Source organism: Protomyctophum bolini, assembly GCF_963924005.1.
Source record: "Protomyctophum bolini genome assembly, chromosome: 12".
NCBI lineage: Eukaryota > Metazoa > Chordata > Actinopteri > Myctophiformes > Myctophidae > Protomyctophum > Protomyctophum bolini.
In genome coordinates, this window is record NC_137873.1 from 34,379,722 (window position 1) to 34,403,059 (window position 23,338).

At 43.5% G+C, this 23,338-nt stretch overlaps 1 protein-coding gene and 1 long non-coding RNA gene across 2 annotated transcripts in view; one reads left to right on the top strand and one right to left on the bottom strand.

Moving 5' to 3' along the window:
* LOC308325602 overlaps positions 1-23,338 on the bottom strand; it is a 276,903-nt gene that overhangs the window by 74,039 nt on the left and 179,526 nt on the right. The window lies entirely within an intron of this gene.
* wnt9a (wingless-type MMTV integration site family, member 9A) overlaps positions 4,955-23,338 on the top strand; it is a 30,565-nt gene continuing 12,181 nt past the window's right edge. Inside the window, exon 1 of the mRNA XM_080778583.1 lies at positions 4,955-5,091. Coding sequence (XP_080634709.1) covers positions 5,000-5,091 — 92 coding nt within the window. The 5' untranslated portion in view covers positions 4,955-4,999. The remainder of the gene's footprint in view (positions 5,092-23,338) is intronic.

A 23,338-nucleotide genomic window follows, 5' to 3' on the forward strand; every position in this document is an offset into this window, starting at 1 on the left:
GCGTGACCCATTCACTACTGTATATCTACCATATCGTCTGTCTCACACTGTAACCTGTAATTTCCTGGCACCTTACTATTATTATTGTATTACTTTTACTGTTGGGCCTGTGTTGTGTCAATGGAAATACTTTCCCTATGGAGAGTGAACTTGGATGAGTTGTAGAGTTTGAGCAAAGGCAAATACAAATTTGTCATTCTGTAAACATCGCTCAAGCAGGGCGTTCCACAGGTTACTGGGCAACCACAGAGTGGATCATATCTTGTGGCTTTGACGGAGAGATGAAAAAAAAAAACCTCTGTGGTTTGATATAAACGTCATTGTTTTGCGAGTTAATAGAGAGGAAGTGTAAGTAGTGCTTGGGGGAACAAAGCCCTGGGCTAAACCCACTGAATGTATAAGCAAACATAATAAACCAGAAGATATCTGTGGAACGATCATTTCCTTTAAACCCACACCAATAACACGTTATCTTCAAACAGGGCTTTCTGTAGAGTACACTATTAGTACATTTGTTCACTTTTGTGTTCACTTCTTCTGGAACTGGAAGCCTATCTTTATCTCCATATATTTGCTAATGAAAACATATTTTGGCTCAATGAAATAGTTCACCTAGGAAAGCAAATTAATTTCATGTTCAATTATCTAGCCACCCATAATGCTCCGAACAGCAATGCTGCAGCACTGCATTAGACAAATCCTACTTAAACAGACATTTTGAGAAATGGACAAGTCACTACATGCAGACACATACAATTTGGCTCAAGTGTGTCATAACATTTCACTAGAAAATGTGCACGGACCATAGGTTACATGCCACAAATGAAGCACTGGGATTAAGTTCCACTAAAGGTGTTTATTGACAGGGGAGAGCTCCTTCTTTATACTACAGCTACCATCTTTTATTCCTACACAAGGTAAATGTGGGTGATACTATTAGCCTCATGCTGTAAATGCACCAGCCTGTTAGGGCAACAATAAGCCATATAAGTTCCAAAACTTCAAATGTCATGAAGTAATGTATTATGTTATGCATGTAGCGCTGATGTTGCCAAGGACATGACATGTTGAGTGTTTTGCAGTGGGTTATGAGATGGGATCTTTTACTGTACATCGCTTTTCTTTCCAGCATATGCTTCTCGATCTGCTCAACTTCACTTCACTTCCAAGCACTTTGCTGTGCCGGGCCCATTGGTGAGTTATGACAACTGCAAGACGCACTGGTGGGACACAATCAAAGCAGGGGGGGGGGGGGTGACAGTGCATGTACTGTGGTTTCAAAAACAACAGCACCGACTCAGACGTGACTCGTCCTGAGCCCCGAACCGATCCTATGAGAACTTGCACAACGGTGCGCCCGACGCCTGAAACAGCAGAGTGGCGCAGACGCACCGTCAGCCTCCAAACCTAAGCCACAAATTATGTCTGGTGCATGGAAAAGATCATGTGGCCCTGCAAGCGGAGTAGAAGGGTGGTGAGAGCAAGGAGGTTGGTGGTAACTGGGTTGGGATAGGACGGATACGATTTACATTCCTCTCCAGGGATGTGATATCAAGACAAGGTCAGACCAAGGCTAATACGTAAGACACAGAGAAAGAGAAAGGCGGAGCCTTGCATGGTCTGGGCCCCCACTTCACCCTTTCCCTCAAAAGTGGACATAAAGAGACAAACGTATACGTTCTACGAAACATGACACCTTGCATGGTAACTCTGGACATTGCATGTTAACTGACGAATATATACGATCTGCTCCGTACTTTCTCTCCACTCAACTAATCAGTATTTGTTTGGTCACTTGGCAGAAGCTTGACAGTGCGCGCGCACACACACACACACACACACACACACACACACACACACACACACACACACACACACACACACACACACACACACACACACACACAATTGAAGTTTTGCCTCTACTGACGGAAATACCTTGAAATCCATCAACATCCTACAGTGCATTCCATCTCATTTGAATAGTCTGTGCACAGAAGTGCTCCTAACCTCAATGCCCAAAGGAGCCTCGTTGTAATTGCAAAGAAATGTAACACTACAGGCTAACGCTGCTAATCCAGTCTGCGTATTCTAGTCACACTAGAATTTGACTTTCAACAGGAAAAAAGGCAAGTACACACCCACGCTTTATTTAAGGGTCATTTCTTCAGGACATTTGATATTCCTGTTTTAAGAATGATCTGTGATATTCACATTCCTGAGAAACGGAAGACAAAAAAATACATATATATAATACTATTTAAATTAAATGTTTTTCTATCCAAGAGAGATAGTATGAAAACAGAAATAGGGACACGGGAAGGTACAGTAAGTGTAAGGACAGCAGGACTGAGGGAAAGTCTCTTGACAGCTCAAACAGATTAGTGTCCATTACCAAACAAATTTCAGCTAACACCTACAGCACTTTTGACAAGCCGTACAACCCTCATAGGAACGCTCAACAAAAAAAAATAACATGCCTTTGTCTTCATTTGCCATGTTCCCTGGACACCAGAATGAAACAAGCACTGTTTTTTTTTGTCGGTGAAGAGGAGGCGAACGTTTAGAAGGGTGTGGGAATCAATTATCCCACTCAAGAGACATGCAGGACCAGTGGGTATTTCTGGGATTAGTGTCCATTCTTGTCATGTACTGACAAACCCTCCAGCTGATCTCCTTAAAACCAGGTGTTATTAAGAATCAAGGCCCTTACTGGGGGCCTTTACCCATAAGGCTTTGACTCACTGTACACTTTTAGCAATGACTGATGAATAGCTCTAAGTACACACCTGTATGAAATCTGGAATCATATTCACTGTGTGGATTAAATTACGTTTTCACACTTAAAAAGCCTTAAAGTCTTAGAAAACCTTAAAGCAGTATAGAGGATGTCAACATGGTCTGCTTTGTGCGACGGGGCGGCACAAATCAATGGTTCAATTTGGTATATTTTTCAGCTATCCTTGCACAAACTTGCAAACTAACCTGTCTTCATTTATCATGCTTGACATTTGCACTCATACGCAATGCTCAATAGTGATCTCTGCAGAAGAGAGAGATTAGACGTCCAATTTGATATGAAACCCACTGCAGCAATTATCTCTAGATCATTTGCAATGATCCCTAATTTGGGATGCAATTGTGTTTAAGTAGCCACAGTAAACAGAAACTTGGCACATAGAGCCTGTGTTGGCCCATCTGTTGATCTTTTCCGACGTGTGATGAATGGCGTTGATATTGTTTGAGGTTGGAAATGAATAGAGATCCTGGCAGGAGTGCTCCCCAGGTGTAGCTGAGGAAAGCTGGATCCTTCCCAAGTTCAGCTATACTGCCTAATTTATGTTCCGTAGTACAACGGTGTCATGTCCTGAAAATAGGTGATCTACAAGATCACAACACGTCACATCTGTGCCTCTGTGGCGTGTTCTGAGCTTGTAGATCGGCTATTTTCATGCACCACACGACAGAGTATAAATCAGGCTTACGACTGTCGTTATGTCACTTATGATGTGCCAGAAAGCAAGGTGTGTGTGGACATAAAAGATGTCAGGTGGTAGCAAAGCCACTGAAAGGTGTTTACACAGGAGTTAAGTAGGTTGTCCCTGACTTAAGAAATCAGCCAGCAGTCATTGGATGGTATTCACTAATCAGTCCGTCAATTTAATAAATACTAATACACGTAATTTCTTTCCTACAAAAGAATGCAGTGATGCAAAAATACCATTAAATAAACATTTGAGAGTATATTTTTGAATATTATAGTTCAACACTGTGATAATTGAATCTATTTGATAATGCTTCTCCCTGTCCCCTTTTTCGGCATCTTGGATGTCGAATGTCAAATGGACCGGACTATCGTACGGTCGTACCACGGACTTGTGCGAGATTGTGCTACTGGCATAATTTGCTGGGTGCTCATTGTTCAAAATTGTACAATTTGTATTTTGTACATGATACACAGATCATGTATTTTTTATCCAAAAGCTGAAAATAAACAGAACTGAACTGAGTATGAAGAGGTTTTTTTGTACATTGCCAGTATTATACAAAATTATATATATATATATCTCACTTGAGAATACTTAAAGAGAAAGTTGGGTCTCAATTAGCTACTGTTATGTATAGCTTTTATTTTTATGTCTTGACCAGTAAATGTGATGTTAATGTTTATCGCATGCGATCACATTTTGCCAAAGGGTTCAGAATTCTTGCAAGAATGATTGATAGTTTGCCATTTGATTTATGACTTTCAATATGGTATTTTTCTAAGTGATCAGGTTTAAAGGTTTCATCTTTAACACTTGTGAAATAGCCTAAAGTTATATTTGCTGACAAATTCGCTTTCTTCATTATGAACTACATGTGAACTTGTCTCAGTTTGTGATTAGGTGAAACTGATCATGTTGTCTTTCAAAGGCAAGACTAGACTGATATTTAACTTTGAAGACAATCTTTAACCAAAGAAGAAACACAACCTCCTGTGATATATGATGTTACATGTATTGTTTGACTGTCGTCTGTCCAGTATATGCTACATAATTAGCACTGTTGAACACAAATGTGAAAGGTTTACTATTCAAAGCCATTCAATCGTTTGAAATGATCAGGAACGGGTCCGTATACAGACAGTGGGATGAATTGCATTGTACTCCTGATGTTAGATATATAATAGTATAGTATCCATTTAATGAGGTTAAACATATCTGCAGGCATAACGTTAATTGGCAAGTAAATATATAGGCTAGGCAGGTTTCAATATAACCAATTATTCTATCATACAGAGAAAGAACAATCAGTCCACTTTTATTGGCATTGCCTTATAGGCTAAGTTCTCTCTGTCTGTCTGTCTCTCTCTCTCTCTCCTCGTTCTCCCACTTGCTCCCTGTTAATGGGAGGAGCGCAGAATTCCTCTCTCTATAAGAAGTGCTGAACGTTCAACAAGGGATTTTACACAGCTACTCAGAAGAAACGAAATGATCTGCCCTAGAGCCGCAGCAAAATGCTGGATGGACACCTACTCCTGGGATGGTTATCGATCACAGTTATAGTGTACCTTATCAACTTGCCTGGACCAACCACCGCATATTTCGGGTAAGAAGCACTAGCGGTCATATTATCATTATAGGCCACCACATGTTCATGATGCTATACACACTCATTGATCCGGTGATTGGCTCTCAAAACAGACGCATTTATTATTTACAAGGCTACATATTTATTTTCTTCTTCTTTTTTTTAGTTTTCTTCCGATGACTCCAATCCAAATCATGAATTTAGATGTGTCTATGGTCGTTGGCGTATGTTGTATACTAGTGTTTTGATTTAGTCTGTGGTCCCTGTGTAACTGACCTGTCAGTTCGCGGTACGCTGCTTGTTACTTGCGGTGGGTCCAGTACCGCTGGTGGCTGCCTGCGTGCAACAGCAGGTTGTCCTGGGTCGCTTTCAGCAGGATTGCGTCTGCTGACTCTTTGCTTGATGCTTATAGGCTACCCTGTTTCTCTCTAGTCTCGCTCAGGTTACACAGTACACATCTGTAACAAGTACAACTAGTGGTGCTAACACTGTACTGTATCCAGCAGAACAATCGTTTTCGTGATCGTAAAGCATGGGTTTAAAAAAAAAACACATTTAGACGAATCGAAAGCAGCCCGCTGCCCTATTCGTGAATCGTGTCCAAGGCAAAGCTGGCACCACTCGTTTGCTTGACAGGTGGGCCAGTGCCCGCGCGCATGCACCCAGTGCTTTTCTTTTGAATGGCAGGCATAGCGGTTGTGTGATGATTATTTTGTTGAAACACTTGTAATATCATATTGTAAGTAGTCAAGTAGACTCTGAAAACAGACATAGAGCAAAAGGTGAGTGTAGGTTTCAGACTCAACAGCTGGTAACAATAAAGCAATATAACTCACTGAACTGGTGGCCGAACCGTCTGCTCAGCTTGCACAGAAAATTCCCCATCCAGCATAAACATGAGAGAGAGAAACTCTGGCCCGCAGGTTTTCATGCTCCAACTAAGTTTAAAAACACTTTAAGCACATGCTAGGGAATTTATCTTACAGAATGTACAGTTGCGCAATCACATGAATCATATCACATCGACAACAATAACGTTTAATTTAGTAAAAGCAGAGAGGGGTATATATTTCAAAGTAAGTCATTCCTGGGGAACGCCTTACATTTTAAGGTGTAGCCCACATTGACCCAGACCTCAGACTGACTGAACTGCATGCTACACTTAACTGTGTCTGCTCAGATAAAAATCACTCCTCGTTGTAAATCTGACTCAGGCATTCTTTTATTTCATTTGTATTTTTTCTTTACCAATTAAGGGAACCCAAAAGGCCATTCAGCAGGTCAAGTAGTGGAGCACACGTTTCATTTAAGAATTATTCCGCGTCCTTTCCCAGCATGTAGTTCATAAATCACGGTCACTTTATTTCTTCTGTCAACCGAGCAAGCCATATAGGCTTTTAGGGGCATCTCGTATGGGAACAATGCAGGACAATCATGTGACATGATCTGGCAAGAATCGCAATCCGCAATGTTCTTTTTCTTTTAAATTATTGCGGCACAGACACTAATATCTCCGTTGATGGATGTTGTTAGAGTTCCCTTGTGCTGAAAACAATGCCGTTCTGAAGTCACACAGAGACAAACAGTCGTATGCGGCTGTGGAGTGATGACACTTGAAGCCGCTCCAGCGGGCGTCATATTTATGGTAGGTATGAGTTGTGCCTGTGAGAGCTCCAGGAGTATTAGGTGATAAGGGCATTGTTAGCTGTGAATCTGTTGGGGGGAACACAGGGAGTGGCCCCCCAGGACCTGCAGTTGGGCGTTATGAAGCTGTGAACTGGTTTGTTAGACCTCAGGGGGCTATTCAAATTGAGCCTTACCTTCTCATGGAGTTATGTGCAGCACTAGTGCACAAGTTATATTGGCGCACATTTTTGGGAAAATTGAAATGGCAACAGACCCCATCATATGATGTGACTTAACCACTTCCATCCTGCACCTATTTTGGGCATGTTGTTGTCTTTACTGTATATGCTCAATTTAAGAATGTAAAAATACATTCAGATTTTCAACATGCAACACATTCGCATGTATAGATCACTCTTAGGTGATTAAGGTAAAGTGTCTACCCTGGGATACTTTGATAAAGGGATGCCACTCTGGCAATGTTTAATACACACATGTGGCACCTGTTAGGACTTTCATGTTGCACAGTGTTGGTAGGATGCTGCATAATGTCTCGCACAGAAACTCCACCATCGATGAAACTCACACGAGTATCAAATATGCCCTCTCTCTCTCTATCTCTCTCTCTCTCTCTCTCTCTCTCTCTCCAGTTGAGTATAATCTTCTGGCAGTGTCGCGCCTGGCCTGTAGTATGTATCAGAGTTGACGTGCCAAATTGGCACTCGCGGCCACTCTAATGGTAATGCATATTTACTTATTCAGTTAGCACTTGTTTGCAATTCCCTCAGTCGATCTGTTCTGTATCTTTGGCCTCTGAAGTGCAAAGAGACATGTGGTATTACAATACTCCGAGATTTATTATTCCGTGGCCCGAGGAGAGGGGAATATGAATGAGTGTCAGTGAATGATTTAGCCCTGCAGCTGAACAACACCAGACACATACTGAAAGACCCGGCCCAGGTGACATAGATACATGCAAAATGTGACTGCCCCACACAGCCCCACTTCCCAGAAATCGGACACCGCGGACACTGCAACAGAGGCCCGCCGCATGACATTGAGTGGAGAACATACTAACACAAACCTGTGCAAATAAATATGCCATGAGCACAAGGTATCCTAGGGCTTCCTGGGTACTGATTTACTCAAAATAGAGGGTCAATGTTGCATACCCAATTTCCAGAGTGCGGTGGAGCGTAAGTGTAACATAAACACAATCTCTGTTGCCCATAGTCTGCACAGCAGAGGGTGGGGTGGGATTCCTGGCGAAGTCAAGCACCCGCTTAAATTGTCATCCTTTGCCACAAGAATGTGAGCGTTCATTTTCTTTCCCCTCGGCCTGTTGTGGCAGGTGCTGGTCCTCTCACTTAAATCCGTTATCATTAAGGCCACAATTGGAGATGTTCGCCGAGTACTCATTCTTTGGCTTGATAGGTTACAGCACCTCCAGGGAACGTTCTCGCGAGCTGTCAGAGGGGAGAGGGGAGTGATTTGTTGGCTCGGTTGACCCCCTTCAGGGTTCACGTCAAGGAGTTCTGGAATGCATGCTGGAGACAATTCCATTCATTTAAAAAATAGCGTTTTTTTTCCCCCGGTCCATGGCATGTCATTCTGTGGTCTTGTAAACTGTGCCGAGTGCGAGGCCTAACACTGAGTCAGGAGTTTGTTTTTATTTAGAACCCTTGTGCGACATATACAGGAAGGCTGCCCACAGCAGGCTGTGATTTACCCAACACTGAGGCACCATATTATCCAGATGAAGTCGAGATAGTGCTCGGTTGGTACTTGGTACTTTGATTGTTTCAGCGACCGTCATGAGTGAATTTGTTCACAAAACGGAGGCTGATTCCCTTTCAGGTGGTCTTATTGTTTTCCACTCCATTAAGTAAGGCAATATGCCAAAAGAAACACAGCAATACGTGGGATGTGTGTAAATGTACTTAGGTGGAGTGAATTTCTGTATAAGTGGAAAAGGTCACAGTTCCTCGCTTATATAGTTCCTGGTGGTGTGTGTTATACGTCAACGCATCTTAAAGCTTTGCGTATAGATGAGCCTCTTCTTTTCCCTCTAATGAAGGATGGAGACGTAACATTTTCTGAAGTGGCTGCTCCATGTAAACATTTCCTGCAGCCACCTCCTCCTCCTCCTCCTCTCCCTGCCTACCGGTTTCTCTCTCTATTCCCCGCCTCGTGTGTGCGTGCCGGCATCTCTGCCGTGGTTTGTGGGGAGCTGCTGGGTGATTACCACTCATTAGGAGCTGCAGAGTGGGGCTCATGGCTGGTGTTTGCCTGGCAGACAGCGGTGGCGGGCGTCTCATTACCAGGCCTTAAGGACTGATTAGCCCTGACGCACAGCAGGGCGGGGAGCACCGCGGATAGAGGGATTTCCCAACTTCATAGGATATCCTGTGGCTAGAGCCACACCTCAAAGGGTATCACTTTACCGTAGAGCCAAGAAGATAGGATTCTCTCAGCGTTGGCGGCGCGATGATCATGTAGTCTGGTGAGATCACGCAAACCTGCAGGCTTAGATAAAAGACCACATGCCCCTCTCTGCAAAAGAGAGCTTTGTTTTCTTTATATTTCCGTTTGATATATCTGGTTTTGAGTTAAGCCCGGCTTTGTGAGTGCCCCTGCCCTCTGACATCTCCTCGCGGAGGACACGTTATGCCTCTGGACTCCACAGGGGGGAGCAGTGTATTCTGGGAGAGTAGGATGGTTCTCAATCAGCACTTTCTTACCTCTTTGTGTAACCTTAGCACAGTGGGAAATGAAATGTTAAAACAGTGAAATCGAAAGGCTGTGGGTGCTGTGAAAATAGAATAGGGGGAAATAGCTACACATAAGCCTATAGTGTTGGCCCAAAATACATTCAGAAATACAAAATACCTTCCCTACAAAGATGTGCGATTTCTTTAATCTAATACAAACAGCCTAGATAAATTGCCCTTCACTAGGTTGAAAACAACTTGGTGCACACCTTTGTTATGAATGCTTTAGCTGTGTCTGTTGTGGGCCGCTACGAGGCTTATAATGTGTAATGACATGGTTTTTACTGTATATTTTGAAGATTACATGGTTCAAGGGGGCTATTAAAATGCATTTGGCCCACTCATGTACAAAGCGCTTCCAGATCTGGTATCATCTGCATGCCGAAGAGACCGCAGTTTAAGATGAATTGGCTTTTAAAAAAAAGGAGCGAGCAACTCAAGTCCAGTTCTCTCAGTCAGCGGTGCACTTTAATATGGGTGGATAGGCAGTAGATATGGGAAGGAAACTCGTGTTGGTAAGAAGGTACATAACATACATGATGTTCTTTACAGATGGGAGTCGGAGACATGGGTAATTTGCAAAACAGGAAAGCCAATATAGACCCATGATACTTTTAGTGGTCAGGAATTGATGAGATGATGCTAATTAGTGGGATTGCCATGTCCTGTGTTTTCCATACTTTGACCACAGGGTTGTTTCTGTGCCTGCTCTGTGGGAACAGCAGAGGCACTGCACTTGACATGAGCCAACATTAGTAGATTGACAAAGTTTGGTTGCCCTGCAGTAAATCTTTGCCTTATGTCTTGCTTGGAGAGGGCGGCCGTTTAAGGTCATTTCTTTTTTTTGTGGGGACATTACAACAGTGGTTTCCCAAACGTTTTCATGCCAAGGACCCCCAAATTGACACTAATTAGAAAAGATATGCCAAGGATCCCCGTGAGAGAAGGCTCTAGCAGTGATTCTCAACCCGTTTAATTTCAAGGACCCTCAGTTTGACATGCATTAGTCTACGGACCCCCATTTAATAGCATTTCTATCTATGGGACCCCCAATTTATATTGTAAAATCAGTGTTAATTTAACTCTGAGACCCTAACGGGTCCATTTGTACACTGAGTTACAGACCCATAAGGGTCCATTTGGTTCCATTTGTACACTCTGAGTTACAGACCCATAAGGGTCCATTTGGGTCCTAACTATCATTTAGCTGGGGATCCCCTGGAACCCCCTCAAGGACCCCTGCATTACAGAGACTATAGAAAGTGTGTTAATTCCTATGCTACTATGCTGCTATGTCAACTCCTGATCCCCTTGAAATGAATGACTACATACAGTATATAAAGGAAGATTCAATAAAGCACAATAGAGTCATTAAGTTTAGTCCTGCATTTCTGGTGGCCATCAGTTGAGTATATGCTAGGTACTATATCTGGTTGATCATCATGAATAAACATGACCCTACATGCACTCACATCCCCCTCAAGTGTGTGTGTGTGTGTGTGTGTGTGTGTGTGTGTGTGTGTGTGTGTGTGTGTGTGTGTGTGTGTGTGTGTGTGTGTGTGTGCGTGCGTGCGTGCATGCATGCAAGAGAGAGAGAGGGTGTGTGTGTGTGTGTGTGTGTGTGTGTGTATGCCAAATATGTGTTATAACACAGATGGTTTTCCCCCACAAGGCATTTTAATTGTGTTCATAATCCTAAGGTTGCTGTAAGCTAATCATTTCATGGACATGCATGGGCATATGCTTAAAAGTTTTAACTGTCTACAATGAACCAAAAATGAATTCTTTGAATTCTTTCTAGTTTCTCTTTATTTTCTTTCTTCTGTTTTTTATCCCACGATTTTTTGTAACCCACGTTTTCCCCTAGTGTCAATTATCTAATGTAGTCCTTTGCTCTAGTATACACTCTCTCCGCCAACCTGGGGAGAGCAACAGACTGACCTCATGCTTCCTTCAATGCATGAGGAGTACAAGCCGCTTCTTTTCACCTAACAGGGGGGAGTTTCCCCAGCTGGACGTAGCGCGTGGAAGGAACACGTTATTCCAACCAGTTTCTTTCCCCTCCATCAGGCGCCCCGGCAGTTTAGAGACCAGGATTACTGCATGTTTTCTTGTGAGGGTATACCTACTCTAGGAGACACTTCTACTTCTTTGTAGTTTCTTTACATTTGTGTTACTAACACCAGTTAATGATAGTTAATCAATCTCTAATAATAAATTAACAAAGTGTTATAAACTCACAGGAACTCAGTCTTGTGAATGGCAAAATCATACTTGGCAGCTTATATAAATTATTCGTCATCATGTATACCTATATTTCATACTAAAACAAAATATATTTTTCTTGTGTGGCTTAAATACCGAATTTCACTTCCATGGTCCTTCAACAACACCAACAATTGGGTGTTGGACCCAACAATTGGGCGCGGACGGAAAAAGCATAATATATTACTGGTGGTGACTGTAACTAAACTAATTAATAATTGTCTATTTTTCTTTTCTTCTTCGCTGATGCATGGCTGAAGCTACTGTACTGGCTTCTGTTCTCTGATAGTGATTTGTTTTTACATGCTTGACCTATCCACTGAAGTGCTTCCACCCCGATGCAAAATAAACACACAGATCTTGAGTTAGGGATCTATAAACTGTGCACAGTGCACACACGCACACCCCTTAATAGAGTGTAAAAGTATTGCCAAGAGTATAAACTATCGGAGCGTTGTTGTTATCCCCCTCTCTCTCTCGCTCCGTTACCAAATAACAGTGCTCTGATTCCCGTGTCAGCGTGTGCGAATCGGTTGTGTGTGCCTGAGTGTGTTTGGTGCGTCGGTGTGTGCTGGTACTGGGGGTGCTCTGTGCCATGGCGTAGCAGGCTAGAACGGGGGGAGTCATGCGGACGGACACCGCTGCGCGCCCAATCTGTGCCAGTCACACAGTGACTACAACTGAGCTGCTGACCTTGGAAGTCTTGAGTTCTCACATAGCAGTTAAACCTCTTACGGCTGATTTATACTTGGTTGTGCATAGTGTCTCGCACCGAAAATAGCAGATCTACAAAGCTCACAACGTGTCACGCTACGATTCATAGTGAGCTTGTAGATCTGTTCTTTTTTTCTCCCGGCGTGTGACACCGGCACACAACTAAGTATGAATCGGGGCCTTCCCATATAATATGCCCCACACACTCCCGTTCCCAATCCCAGCTGTATTCTTACAGCTTTCCACTCCTATTGCCTGAATGCAACCTCTCAGCATTGCAAGCCAATAATTCAACCCAGGGCAGCGTTTTGTTGAAAGAAAGAAAGAAAGAATAGAATGAATTAGAGATGTCCCGATACTGTATCGGTATAGGGGAAAAGTATCAGATCGGCCCTTATTTGTCATATCGGGTCATATCGGTATCAGTGAATATGCCAGTCTAACCACATATCCGACACAGGGGTAAGGAAGGGGTTGACACTATATGGCAGGTAAATAAAATGTTGGGACATGTGGAGTTTGCTTTGGAGTTGCCCAAACTGCAAGTGCACATTTGAGTGAGGAGTCTGCTATAAACACAACACGAGATATAGCTATAAACACATGAGATCACAACACTGGTATCGCTATTCGGTATCGGTATCGGATAACACATAAATTGAGGTATGGGGATCGGATCGGAAAGGAAAAAAGTGTATCGGGACATCCCTAGAATGAATTGTATAATGTACTCGATTAAAAGGCAACATTTTGACGTCACAAGTCATTCCTATAATGTTAACATTCACTATAGAACCTCAAATCAATCAATTAGTGTGAGGGTTAGGGGACATGCTGACATGTCCTTTTGTGAGTCGCAAATGACCAGAGGGGACAACGGATGACATAATGGTCGGTCATATCCTGTTGCGTTCAGCAGTTCAAGATAGGGGACTTTCCTTCCCTCGCGCTAGTTGAATAGCAGTGCTTGTACACTTTGCATCATACCCGCGCTATGTGGAAAGGCTCATTACTCCAATAATAATGACTTACAGAAACCCTAGCGCCACTTTGTTTTCAAAGTCGTTCTGTCATGTTCCTGCGCTGTGTCAGTCACAGCTTGTTAGGAGCAGTCGCATCACTCAATGCTTTCAACCAACGGCTAATCTTAGCTTTGCCTGCCTCATACATAACCTTTTAGTCTCTTTCCCCCCCCTATTTCAGGGCTGAAATGCATCGGTGTCACTCAGTGTACGAGTGCAAAAAACATTGTATTTTTAACTTGGCTAAATGAAATATAACAATTTCTGACTGAATACCTCAATATCAATAATGTGATTAAGTGTTTTGAGAAACTATCTAGTATTAATCATGATGAAGATATGATGACCAAACAGGTGGAGGCATTCGATGATCATTTCACCAGCTTTGGAAGTTAAGAAAATGTTTATCACATGCAAACTCAATGACCATGAAATACTTTGGGCATAGGTGAACATTTTCGAAGAATCTTCTTCCAAAATAGTGAAACCACCAGATCGATGAGATCTATATACAGTATACATACACAGCGCAGCCCTCACATATAAAGTTCGGGCCACTACGCGCCCCTCACACTGATCAATATGTCTGAGTCATATTGTACTCGTCTGTCTGTGTCCCTTTTGTGCCCATATATGGAGATATATCTATGATGTCATCAGTATATGCCCATATATTATTGTTATGCTCACATATGGGAATATCGCTTGGGTCAACTGTTCTGGACATCCACATTATGCCTATACAGAATATGGACATAAAAGGATGGATCGGCGGTTCTGGACAACCGCATATCCGAACTACTCGACGAGTTTGAAGCATGTATTGGTCCCAGATGCACATGAACTACAGTATGGGCGTAGCTCCTCTGGACATGCCTTTATATGGGCGTAGCGTGTTTGTTCATGGTTATGTCTGAGTCATAGTGACGTGGCCCTGCCTATATACTGTAACTGTATACAGTATGAGCTTTCTTTATGGTTATGGAATGGCGTGTTGGGTTTTGTTTATGGTTATGTCTGAGTGACATGGCTGAGAACCGTCCGCCCCGCCCATGAGCTTATTTAGGTCTTCAAACAAAGACCTTCTCAATGTCCCTATACGACGAGGCTGAAAACAAAAGGTGATGGAGCTTCTGCAGTGGTAGCCCCTATTCTCTGGAATGGCTTACCACCCACCGTCTTACAATTAAAGCAGTCAGTCGATGCCTTTACGTATATGTGTAAATATCCAGATATGCACATAACTGGTGCACCAGTGTGCACGTGCCGTCAACGTGCATGATGCGCGGCAGATCAAAGGCATGGAGGCGCTTTTGCGTGCGAGAGCCACTGGGACAGGAATTCACTGAGAATCCTGACACAACATTCCGCTGCATTAACAGCCAGGCACTCGTCAAAATGGTGTCACGTACTGTACTACATTACAAGTGATGCGGCTGCCCGTCGAAGCGCTAGTATAACAGTAAACAAGAGGCCACGTGGTATAAACGCAAGCTTTTAGCCAAAGTTCATATATTTACGACATGAAAACGGTAAACATGGGACCTCCACGGGGTGCATACATTTGTTAGACATACTAACAGCTCAACAGGCATTAGTCCGCCAACAATGTGCGGCCAGTTACAACTAACCCCTAGTCGGGTTAAAACTAACCTGTGGCTTCCTGTGAGGTTAGGTTTAGGGTTGGGTTTTGGAACCTTTGGGTAGGGGTGTCGGACTCATGACTGTAGGACTGTGAGTGCGTCATACCAAACATGCACCCACTTCCACGGCATAGGTGAGCAATTCATTGTATCTGTGATGAAGCTATATGCAGAGTTGGCTATATGCAGAGTTGATGTGTAATCTCGTGCTGGCTAAAGCAACGTTGTGGAAGAGTAGAGACTAGGGATGCACGATTATTCGGTAGCGTAATTGGAATTGGAAAAAAATTGGAAAAGAAAATACAGATTTAAATAATAAATATAAAATAAATAAATTCTACATTTAATTTGTGTACTCGTAGTCATTCAGTTGGAAAGAGTATGCTATTTAATGATTGATTGAATACTTTATTAACAGGCTTTGGGCCAAGCCCCTATCGGGCCTAAGGCTTGTTTCCATTGTGGAAACTCTGTACATAATATCGGAATCGGTCAAAATCGGTATATATGACCCTACAAATAAACAGAGATCGGATATCGGTCATAATCGTGCACCCCTAGTAGAGACCCCCCCCTTGCCCCCCACCGTGCGCAACATCCTGGTGCTCCTCTGAGAACCAGCCCCCAAAAAGTTATGTACACCCCCCCACCCCCCAGTATCATATGTGTAAAATCAACTGCTTAAGCTACATCATGACCATATAATAACAAAACTCCCATGATGATATATGTGGTCACACACATATCACAGTACGTTCATCCACGTTGGCCGGCTCTCTAATCCCAGCAGGGCATAATCGAGGCCTTCTCATCTCCCTCCTGGAGATGTACAGTATACAGTGGCCTGGAGACTCTCTCTGTCTGTCTGTCTGTCTGTACGCCAAGACAGAGAGTCATCTTAATCTGAATCACGGTTCCTTTAATTTTTCAACTCTGAAGCTGTGTGGAACACATCGTCAGCCGAGAGTGGGCCAGAGGGAAAATACCGCACACTCACATTCCTACTACCTCTGGCATGGCCTGGCCTGTGATATACCAGATGGGACTTGGGCAGGGTGGTCTGAAGTTCATCCAACATTTCTTAGAAACACACACAGTCCGCCCCCCAAAAAGGAGCATTTGGAGCACACCATGAAAGTGGTATAGAGAAAAGTGTGGGAGAGGAAAAGATCAGGGGCAACTTCAACACTTTTCCTAAAATCTCACCAGTTTTTTTAATTTTTATATCGTCACTATGACATCTAAGATACAACCAGCATTTCATGCGGTTTTCCTCAGATGTGAGCAATGCTATAGTCTGTCCGTGTGACAGGAGAGAGGGGGAAACTAGTGCCTGTGTTATTTGACTCGTGTGTGCGCTTGTGCCATGCACGCACATGGTCATGTCTGTCATTGTCTATGGTTTGTTGCCTCCGTAGACTGCAGTGGTTTTGTCTAGAAGAGGCTTTGTTTTGAGCCAACAGCTGGAGGGAATGATTGGCATGCGTTTAGAGTAAGTGACCGGTGGGAATTGGGGGAGTCTGGAGGAGGAGAAGGAGGCGGCGGGGGGGGGGGGGGGGGGGGGGGGGTGTGGGGGTTGATCTTAGAGACACCAGACCACACAACCTGCAAGTTCAGGCTGATGGAGAAACACGTGGGATTTGTGCTTTTCTGTGTGAGGCACGGTTCAGCCAGGGTTGACTGTTATAGGTGTAGAGAGGAGCACCTACGCACATGTTCATGTTATATGTGCATGCAGATTCGGTATAGAGTGTCGCAGTCCCGCCCCCTTTGATGACGACGCCAGGCCCAGGAAATGAATCCCATTGCATTTTTTCCATAGACATTCTAAAAAGTATTTATTTAAAGACCTTTTAAGCGTTGTACGAAGCCAACTCGAGTCGTGACAAATCATGACAAAAAACACAATATTTTGGACCAAACAAATAATTACAAAGAAGAAAAACAACAAAAAAAAGTGCTGGAACCTGCCGTTTTTTTCGACTTTCTAATTCTTTGTTTGGACCAAAACATTGTGTTTATTGTCATGATTTGTCACGACAAGAGTTGGCTTTGTCCGCGGCGTAAACGTCTTTAAATAAATACTTTCTGAAAAGTCTATGAGGAAAATGAACAGGGATTTGTATTCCTCATGGTCTCTCGAGGGGGTGGGACTGCGACGCTCTATAGAGGGTATGCATAAAATGAACGGCAAATCCAGTGGTAAATCCAGTGGCAAAGTGAGAGGCAAAGTTTAACATTGTTTAACGTTGTTTAATGCAATCAGATAGGACTTTTATGTTTGGATGTACAGGCTGTCAAGGACGGAAAGTATTTTTTTGACACCCAGTCGGCGTTCCCGCATAACTTCCAGGTTTGATGATGTCACGCACGCACGCACGCACGCACAACACAAAGCACCTGTTTTGGTGTCTTGTGAGGTGGAGATGTTGGAAATGGTACCCAATTACTGAAATATAACAAAAGCATGTGTAGAAGGTAATATTCCTCCTCCGCGCTCAAAAAGCAACAGAACTTGTTAGGTTTAGGCTTAAATAAGGTGGAAAATATAACACTACTGCTCTGAGCAGATTATGAATATACAGTGTCACTGTATCAGCCTGCTTCACAGACACGACACGTATGCACAGGTGGTCCATTTTCCACTCCTGTTGCGTAGGTTATGCATCTAAAATGCATTTTTAGATTATTATTATTATTATTATACTATTCTGGTGCTGAATCATAGTGTACAATAAAACGTCATTGATAACTTGAACAGTATGTCGAATATACTCTGAGTGACGGATTTGCAAAGAAAATAAGTAGCAATGACATTTGTAATTTGTATATTTCACTATTGTTGAGGTTCATTGTTATTAGAAGCAGTATTATTAGAAGTAGTAGTAGTAGTAGTGGTGGTGGTGGTAATTGTAGTAAAATGGTGTTGTACTATATGCCTTTACAAGCCAGACATCCATCACTATTTACAAACATTATGCAATGAAGAGTTGCATTGGCAGCTATATGGAACACTGTCTGCAGCACACATGGGGGTCATTGCCAGGCCTCTAATGTAAAGCCAACGATGGGAGTGATGATGGCAAAGTTTAGTAAGAATAAATGGTTTCCTCCGGGGACTGACTCTAGAGGCTCCACCGTGTGCAATGAGCCATTCTCACTGAGCCCTGCTGCGTTGGAAAATGTATATGAAGTAAAATGTCACGGGCAATGGGAGGTGTTGACAGGTACAGAGAAAGGACTAAATAAACTGCAGGGTTAGCCAGTGAAAGACAGAGAAGCTGGCAACGAGTGAGATTAGCCGGTTTGAAGCCCAGCGATGGTTGCGAGTAGAGTGTGTGTGTGTGTGTGTGTGTGTGTGCGCGCGCACGTACGCACGCACACACACGTGAGTGTGTGTGTGTGTGTGTGTGTGTGTGTGTGTGTGTGTGTGTGTGTGTGTGTGTGTGGAAAAAGCAAAGCTGAGCAAACATCAGCAAAGAATCCCACCTCACGTAGAATAATAGTGAACTTTATTATGTCTGTTGGTGTTATATTCCATGTGTAATGTGTGTGTTGCTGTGCCAACACCTCAAACAGAAACAACCTCTAGAAAATGGCCCATGATATGAAAACATAGGACTACATGTTCTTATGGTTGTTTAATGCTCAGTAGTATAGGACGGCTATAGATCCATGCACTTCACCCTATTCTCATTCGTACATACCGGTAACTCATTCTGTAATACCCCCCCGACCCCCTAGACTTTCACTTTATAATAAACATCCACGTTCTCGTCTGGCCGGGGCCGGTTCAGGCGGTCGGGGGGGGGGGATTTCAATTGAAATGAATAAAAGTTGTTGTTATGGTTCAAAAGAAGGGGAGCAGAATAATTGCTTTTTTTGTCTTTCTTTTTTTTTTTTTTTACCAAAGATTTGAAATTCAGCTGTGTCCCGCATGTGATGTACTCCTTACCCAGTGGTCTCTCTCTCTAAGTGAGTTGAGGGAGTTCATTGCACTACGGCAAACAGCACTGTAGACTTCTAAATTCTTCTTTTTTTTCCTTCTTTCTTTCTTCTTTTGGGATCATGCCATTGGACTGTGTAGCAATGGCCCCCTTAGGTGACAGCAGCGGGGATGGTGTTGCATCCACAATAAGTTCTGCTTTTTTCCCTTTTTTTCTGAAGGGGTAAAATTAAATATAATTAAATGAAAGGGTAATGGGGCCATTGTCAACAATGGTCATTGTATGTGCTACATAATGAAGATTTGTATTCCCTCAAAGTATAGTAAATCCTTTGCAAGAAGGGAGCGTGGAATTAAAAGCACATCTGTGATACTATTTGACTATTCTCTGGTCTGCCACAGAGCGGAAACATACATGCACAAGAGTGAGCCTCGACCGGTAGCCTCTTCTCTGGAGACAGAAGAGCTGTTTCTCCATTCTCAAATCCCTCATATCCACACGTTGCCCCCAGGCTGTCCTGGTAACTGGCTCGAAAATATTCCTTTGTGTTGTAGCCACAGAGACAGTAGCGCAGAAATGAAAATGATTGTCATGTCATCTTTGGCCGCTCTCCAACTCTCTCCCAGACCATCTTCTCTCAGACAGACAGACGTCATGCAGACAGTCGAGGAATGGCATTTTATTGGTCTCATGTTTTGAGTTCTGGCAGCAGGCATCTGGGCTGTTTGGAGATTTGATCCCGATGCCTGTGTGTCGTGTGCGACTCCATGCACATCCACCCAGGAATGCAAGCGTCATGTTAGTGGTATTGAGTAAATGAATGCCTCCACTTGTCAGCTGCATCCCACCGCTAAGCTAATGATGGCACATGGACAACTTTGCAACTGATCTTTGTGTGTTTATTGAAGATCAGCCCCGTGTACTGCTGTCTGGCGTGTCTGAGTGAAGACTTTTCATGTGCACAGTTTCGCTCTCCCACTGACATGTCCGTGGAATTAGTCAGGTACTCCACATGGCGCCATCATTCAAATCTTTAACGCTAGCCTACTGTGGAACTGTTGTGGAACGGTTGTCACTCATGTGTGGTACGTTGAGTCAATTGGAAATGTTAGTTCTGCCCCCCCCCTTTAATATCTTTCCTTGGCATTGTCAGCACAGTAGGTTTTTATCAAAGCAAGAAACAATTGAAAGGAAAATGCCAGCTGTCCTGATTGATCTACATAGTTACTGTGTCACTGTGTGTGTGTGTGTGTGTGTGTGTGTGTGCCTGTATCTATGTCTGAGACCTTACAATTGATGTTTTTACTCTCTGAACCATGTAGAGTGCAATCTCTGTCAAGACGCAGCTTGCCAGGTTTCCATTTCAAAATTCATAGTTGTCAGACAAGTTCAGGAAAGGCAGACATGTTTTGAAAATGGGAAACCATTTGAACTAATCTGTACACATGTACACTATATTCCAAGTGTTTATTGACACGACTTCTTTATTCCAATGCATTTTATTTCCAATAAATCTGTAAATCTGTTCTATAGGCCAGTCACGGTTTTCGAACGTTTTGTGCCCAAGGCACACCGATGGGCAAATTAAAATCCCACACCTGTTTTCATAGCAGAAAATAGCAGATCTAATAGTTCATGACGTGTGTTTCAGGACAGGTTTCTTACTATGCATGTTTGTTTGTGGCCCACGCTGGTACATCTGATGATGTATGATGTACGATGATAAGAGCGCCCCTCACTTCACACAAGTGTGATCCCCCCCCCCCCCCCCCCCTTTGCTATTTTTTAAAATGTTTGTCAAAAATCACACTCGTGTGAAGTGAGGTGCGCTCTTATCACACATCACATTCCGTGCTCGGCCAATCAAATCATTTCCGTGGTACAAACACACAAAGCTGGGCATAGGAGGGGCTGAAATATTTATTTTACTAGATTCCTCTGAGCAAAGATCTCTGCCAGGCCGGGTTGCCTATAAAGGCATCAGGGTGCAGCCATACGAATACAAGGAAGCTGTGGTGGAGAAATGGAGTTTGTACAACAGATGGTTGTTCCATTTATACCGCTATGTTACGCAAAGCTCGGTCAATCAGTTAAGCCGACGGGTCTGGCTAGCCAATCAATAAATACTGGCTTAGCGGCACAAACGTGACACCAATCCGCGGAAGCCACCGGTTTGGGTTGCCGACCCGGCCCATCTCCCCGACACGTGGAGAACGTCTTCCTCTTTCTCAGACCCGCAAACCGACAGAAACAGATATTGGGGATTTTTCTGGTTCCCTGAAAAGCTGTTGGGCTCCTCACACCGCAGGGTTATATGAGACACACACGGCAAGTTTGAGATGAAACAGTCGGAAGCTGTCCGAGTTATGCCAGGGACAAATGTTGTGACGCACACACACACACACACACACACACACACACACACACACACACACACACACACAGTGAAGTATAGTACAGATAATGACTTCCCTAAAATAGGGATGCCTAGCAGGTTGAATGTGGTAAAATATATTTTTGGTGTATATTGCCTCTGTATTTTGTGAAATGAGTGCACAAAGCACTGATATAGAAAATGTAAAGTAATTCATTAAACATATTGCAATAATAATGTGTGGTTTGCCACACCTGGACTTATTGTCCCACATGGCACACTGTTAGGGCACCAGTGCCACAGGCAATAACAAACACACCTGATCTCTATCAGTGACAAAATCAGGGTTTTCTTTTGGTCTGGTCTAAAATGTCTTAACAAAAGGACTCATGTGACCTCTCATAGAGCCAATGGGTGAGAGCGGTGACTGAATCTACTCCAGCAACTAATGAAGTCACAAGTGCAAATATACCACCAATCAACACCTCTGAAACATTAACTAAAACAAAGTGTTGAACATTCAGCGGGGACTCTGCACCTCAGCAAATTAATGTTAAACAACGTAGAATAATTCATCTTTCACACTAGTGCTGTATGAACAGGGCTCCCCTGCTGTTGCAATGTGTACAGTAGGCATACTATGAACAGATGAACAACTGAACAAAGCCCTTCTACTAATTTTCCGGCCCATTTGCCATGGTTACTCTCAGAACAATTATTTATTTGAAATCGTTATAATGAATCGTATGTTGAGGTTTGATTTAAGCACAGAAAAGAGAAACTATACAGCTGCCCAGGCAGAGATATTTGGCTGCGTGGAGGTCAGGGCCAGGTCATCAGTGGCTAGTGGTCACAAAGAAGGAATTATTGAGCTTTGGAGAGAACAAACCATTCTCATAATCTCCGCAATACATCATAAATATACACCCACAGGTGTTGCGTGTTGCCAGGCTAAATACCGTATCAGGTGGCTATGGTGTGCAGTGCTCAAACTAATCAGCAGAAAGAGACACACGGGCCTTGGGGGGAGTTGAGTTGAGCGACTGCATGTGAGTTCTGCAAATCCATTCATTCTTCAGTTTCACTTTAAGGGTGTAAAGGAGGCCAGAAATTACACATAATGAACAACTTACCCTGCCAATCCTGTCAGTTGGTGTGACCAAAATGGTCACAGGCTGACAGTCATGTCCCCTGTGTGTGTTTATGAAAGTAATGCTCTGCTTTCCCCATCACGACCTCAGAACGCTGGTCGTGGGTTCTGCCAGCGCTATGCGGCAGGCAGGCAGGCAGGCCCCGCGCTTGTGTGTTTTATATACGCATCCTTTAAATAAACCGACGAGAGGAGTGCAACTCCGCCACATGTTCTCTATACCATGTTTAGAACTAGAAGCTCGTGCTCGTTATATTTCAAATGGATTGCAGCTTTGAGATCCCGCGTGTGGGACATTTGTATGGGGGGGGGGGGGGATTCTATAATGAGAGTGTAAATCCTGCTGTGTGATCATATTTTAAATCGACACAACGCTGCTGTGAGTGACATTCCACACCCCTCAGGATATGATATAAATATTAAACCAAGTCTCCCCACTGGCTACTGTTTCACATGCCTGTGGTACGACTGTCGCTTTCAGCGTGGGCCATTGTTTTAAATCGGTCCCCCTTTTACCACCCGGATGCTGCAGTAGTGATATACATTTCATAGCCTCATGCTATAAGCGTTATAACCATAGCGCTCAGTACGGCAGGCAGCCAGCAGCCAGTGCTGTGACTTGCTCAATGTGACTAACAAGAGACAAAAGCCTATGTGAGGAACAATTATGTATGTAAAGAAAGAATCAACTGTGTATATACCAGTGGTTTCCAAAGTGGGGCCCGGGGGGACCCCCAGGGGTCCTTGAGGGAG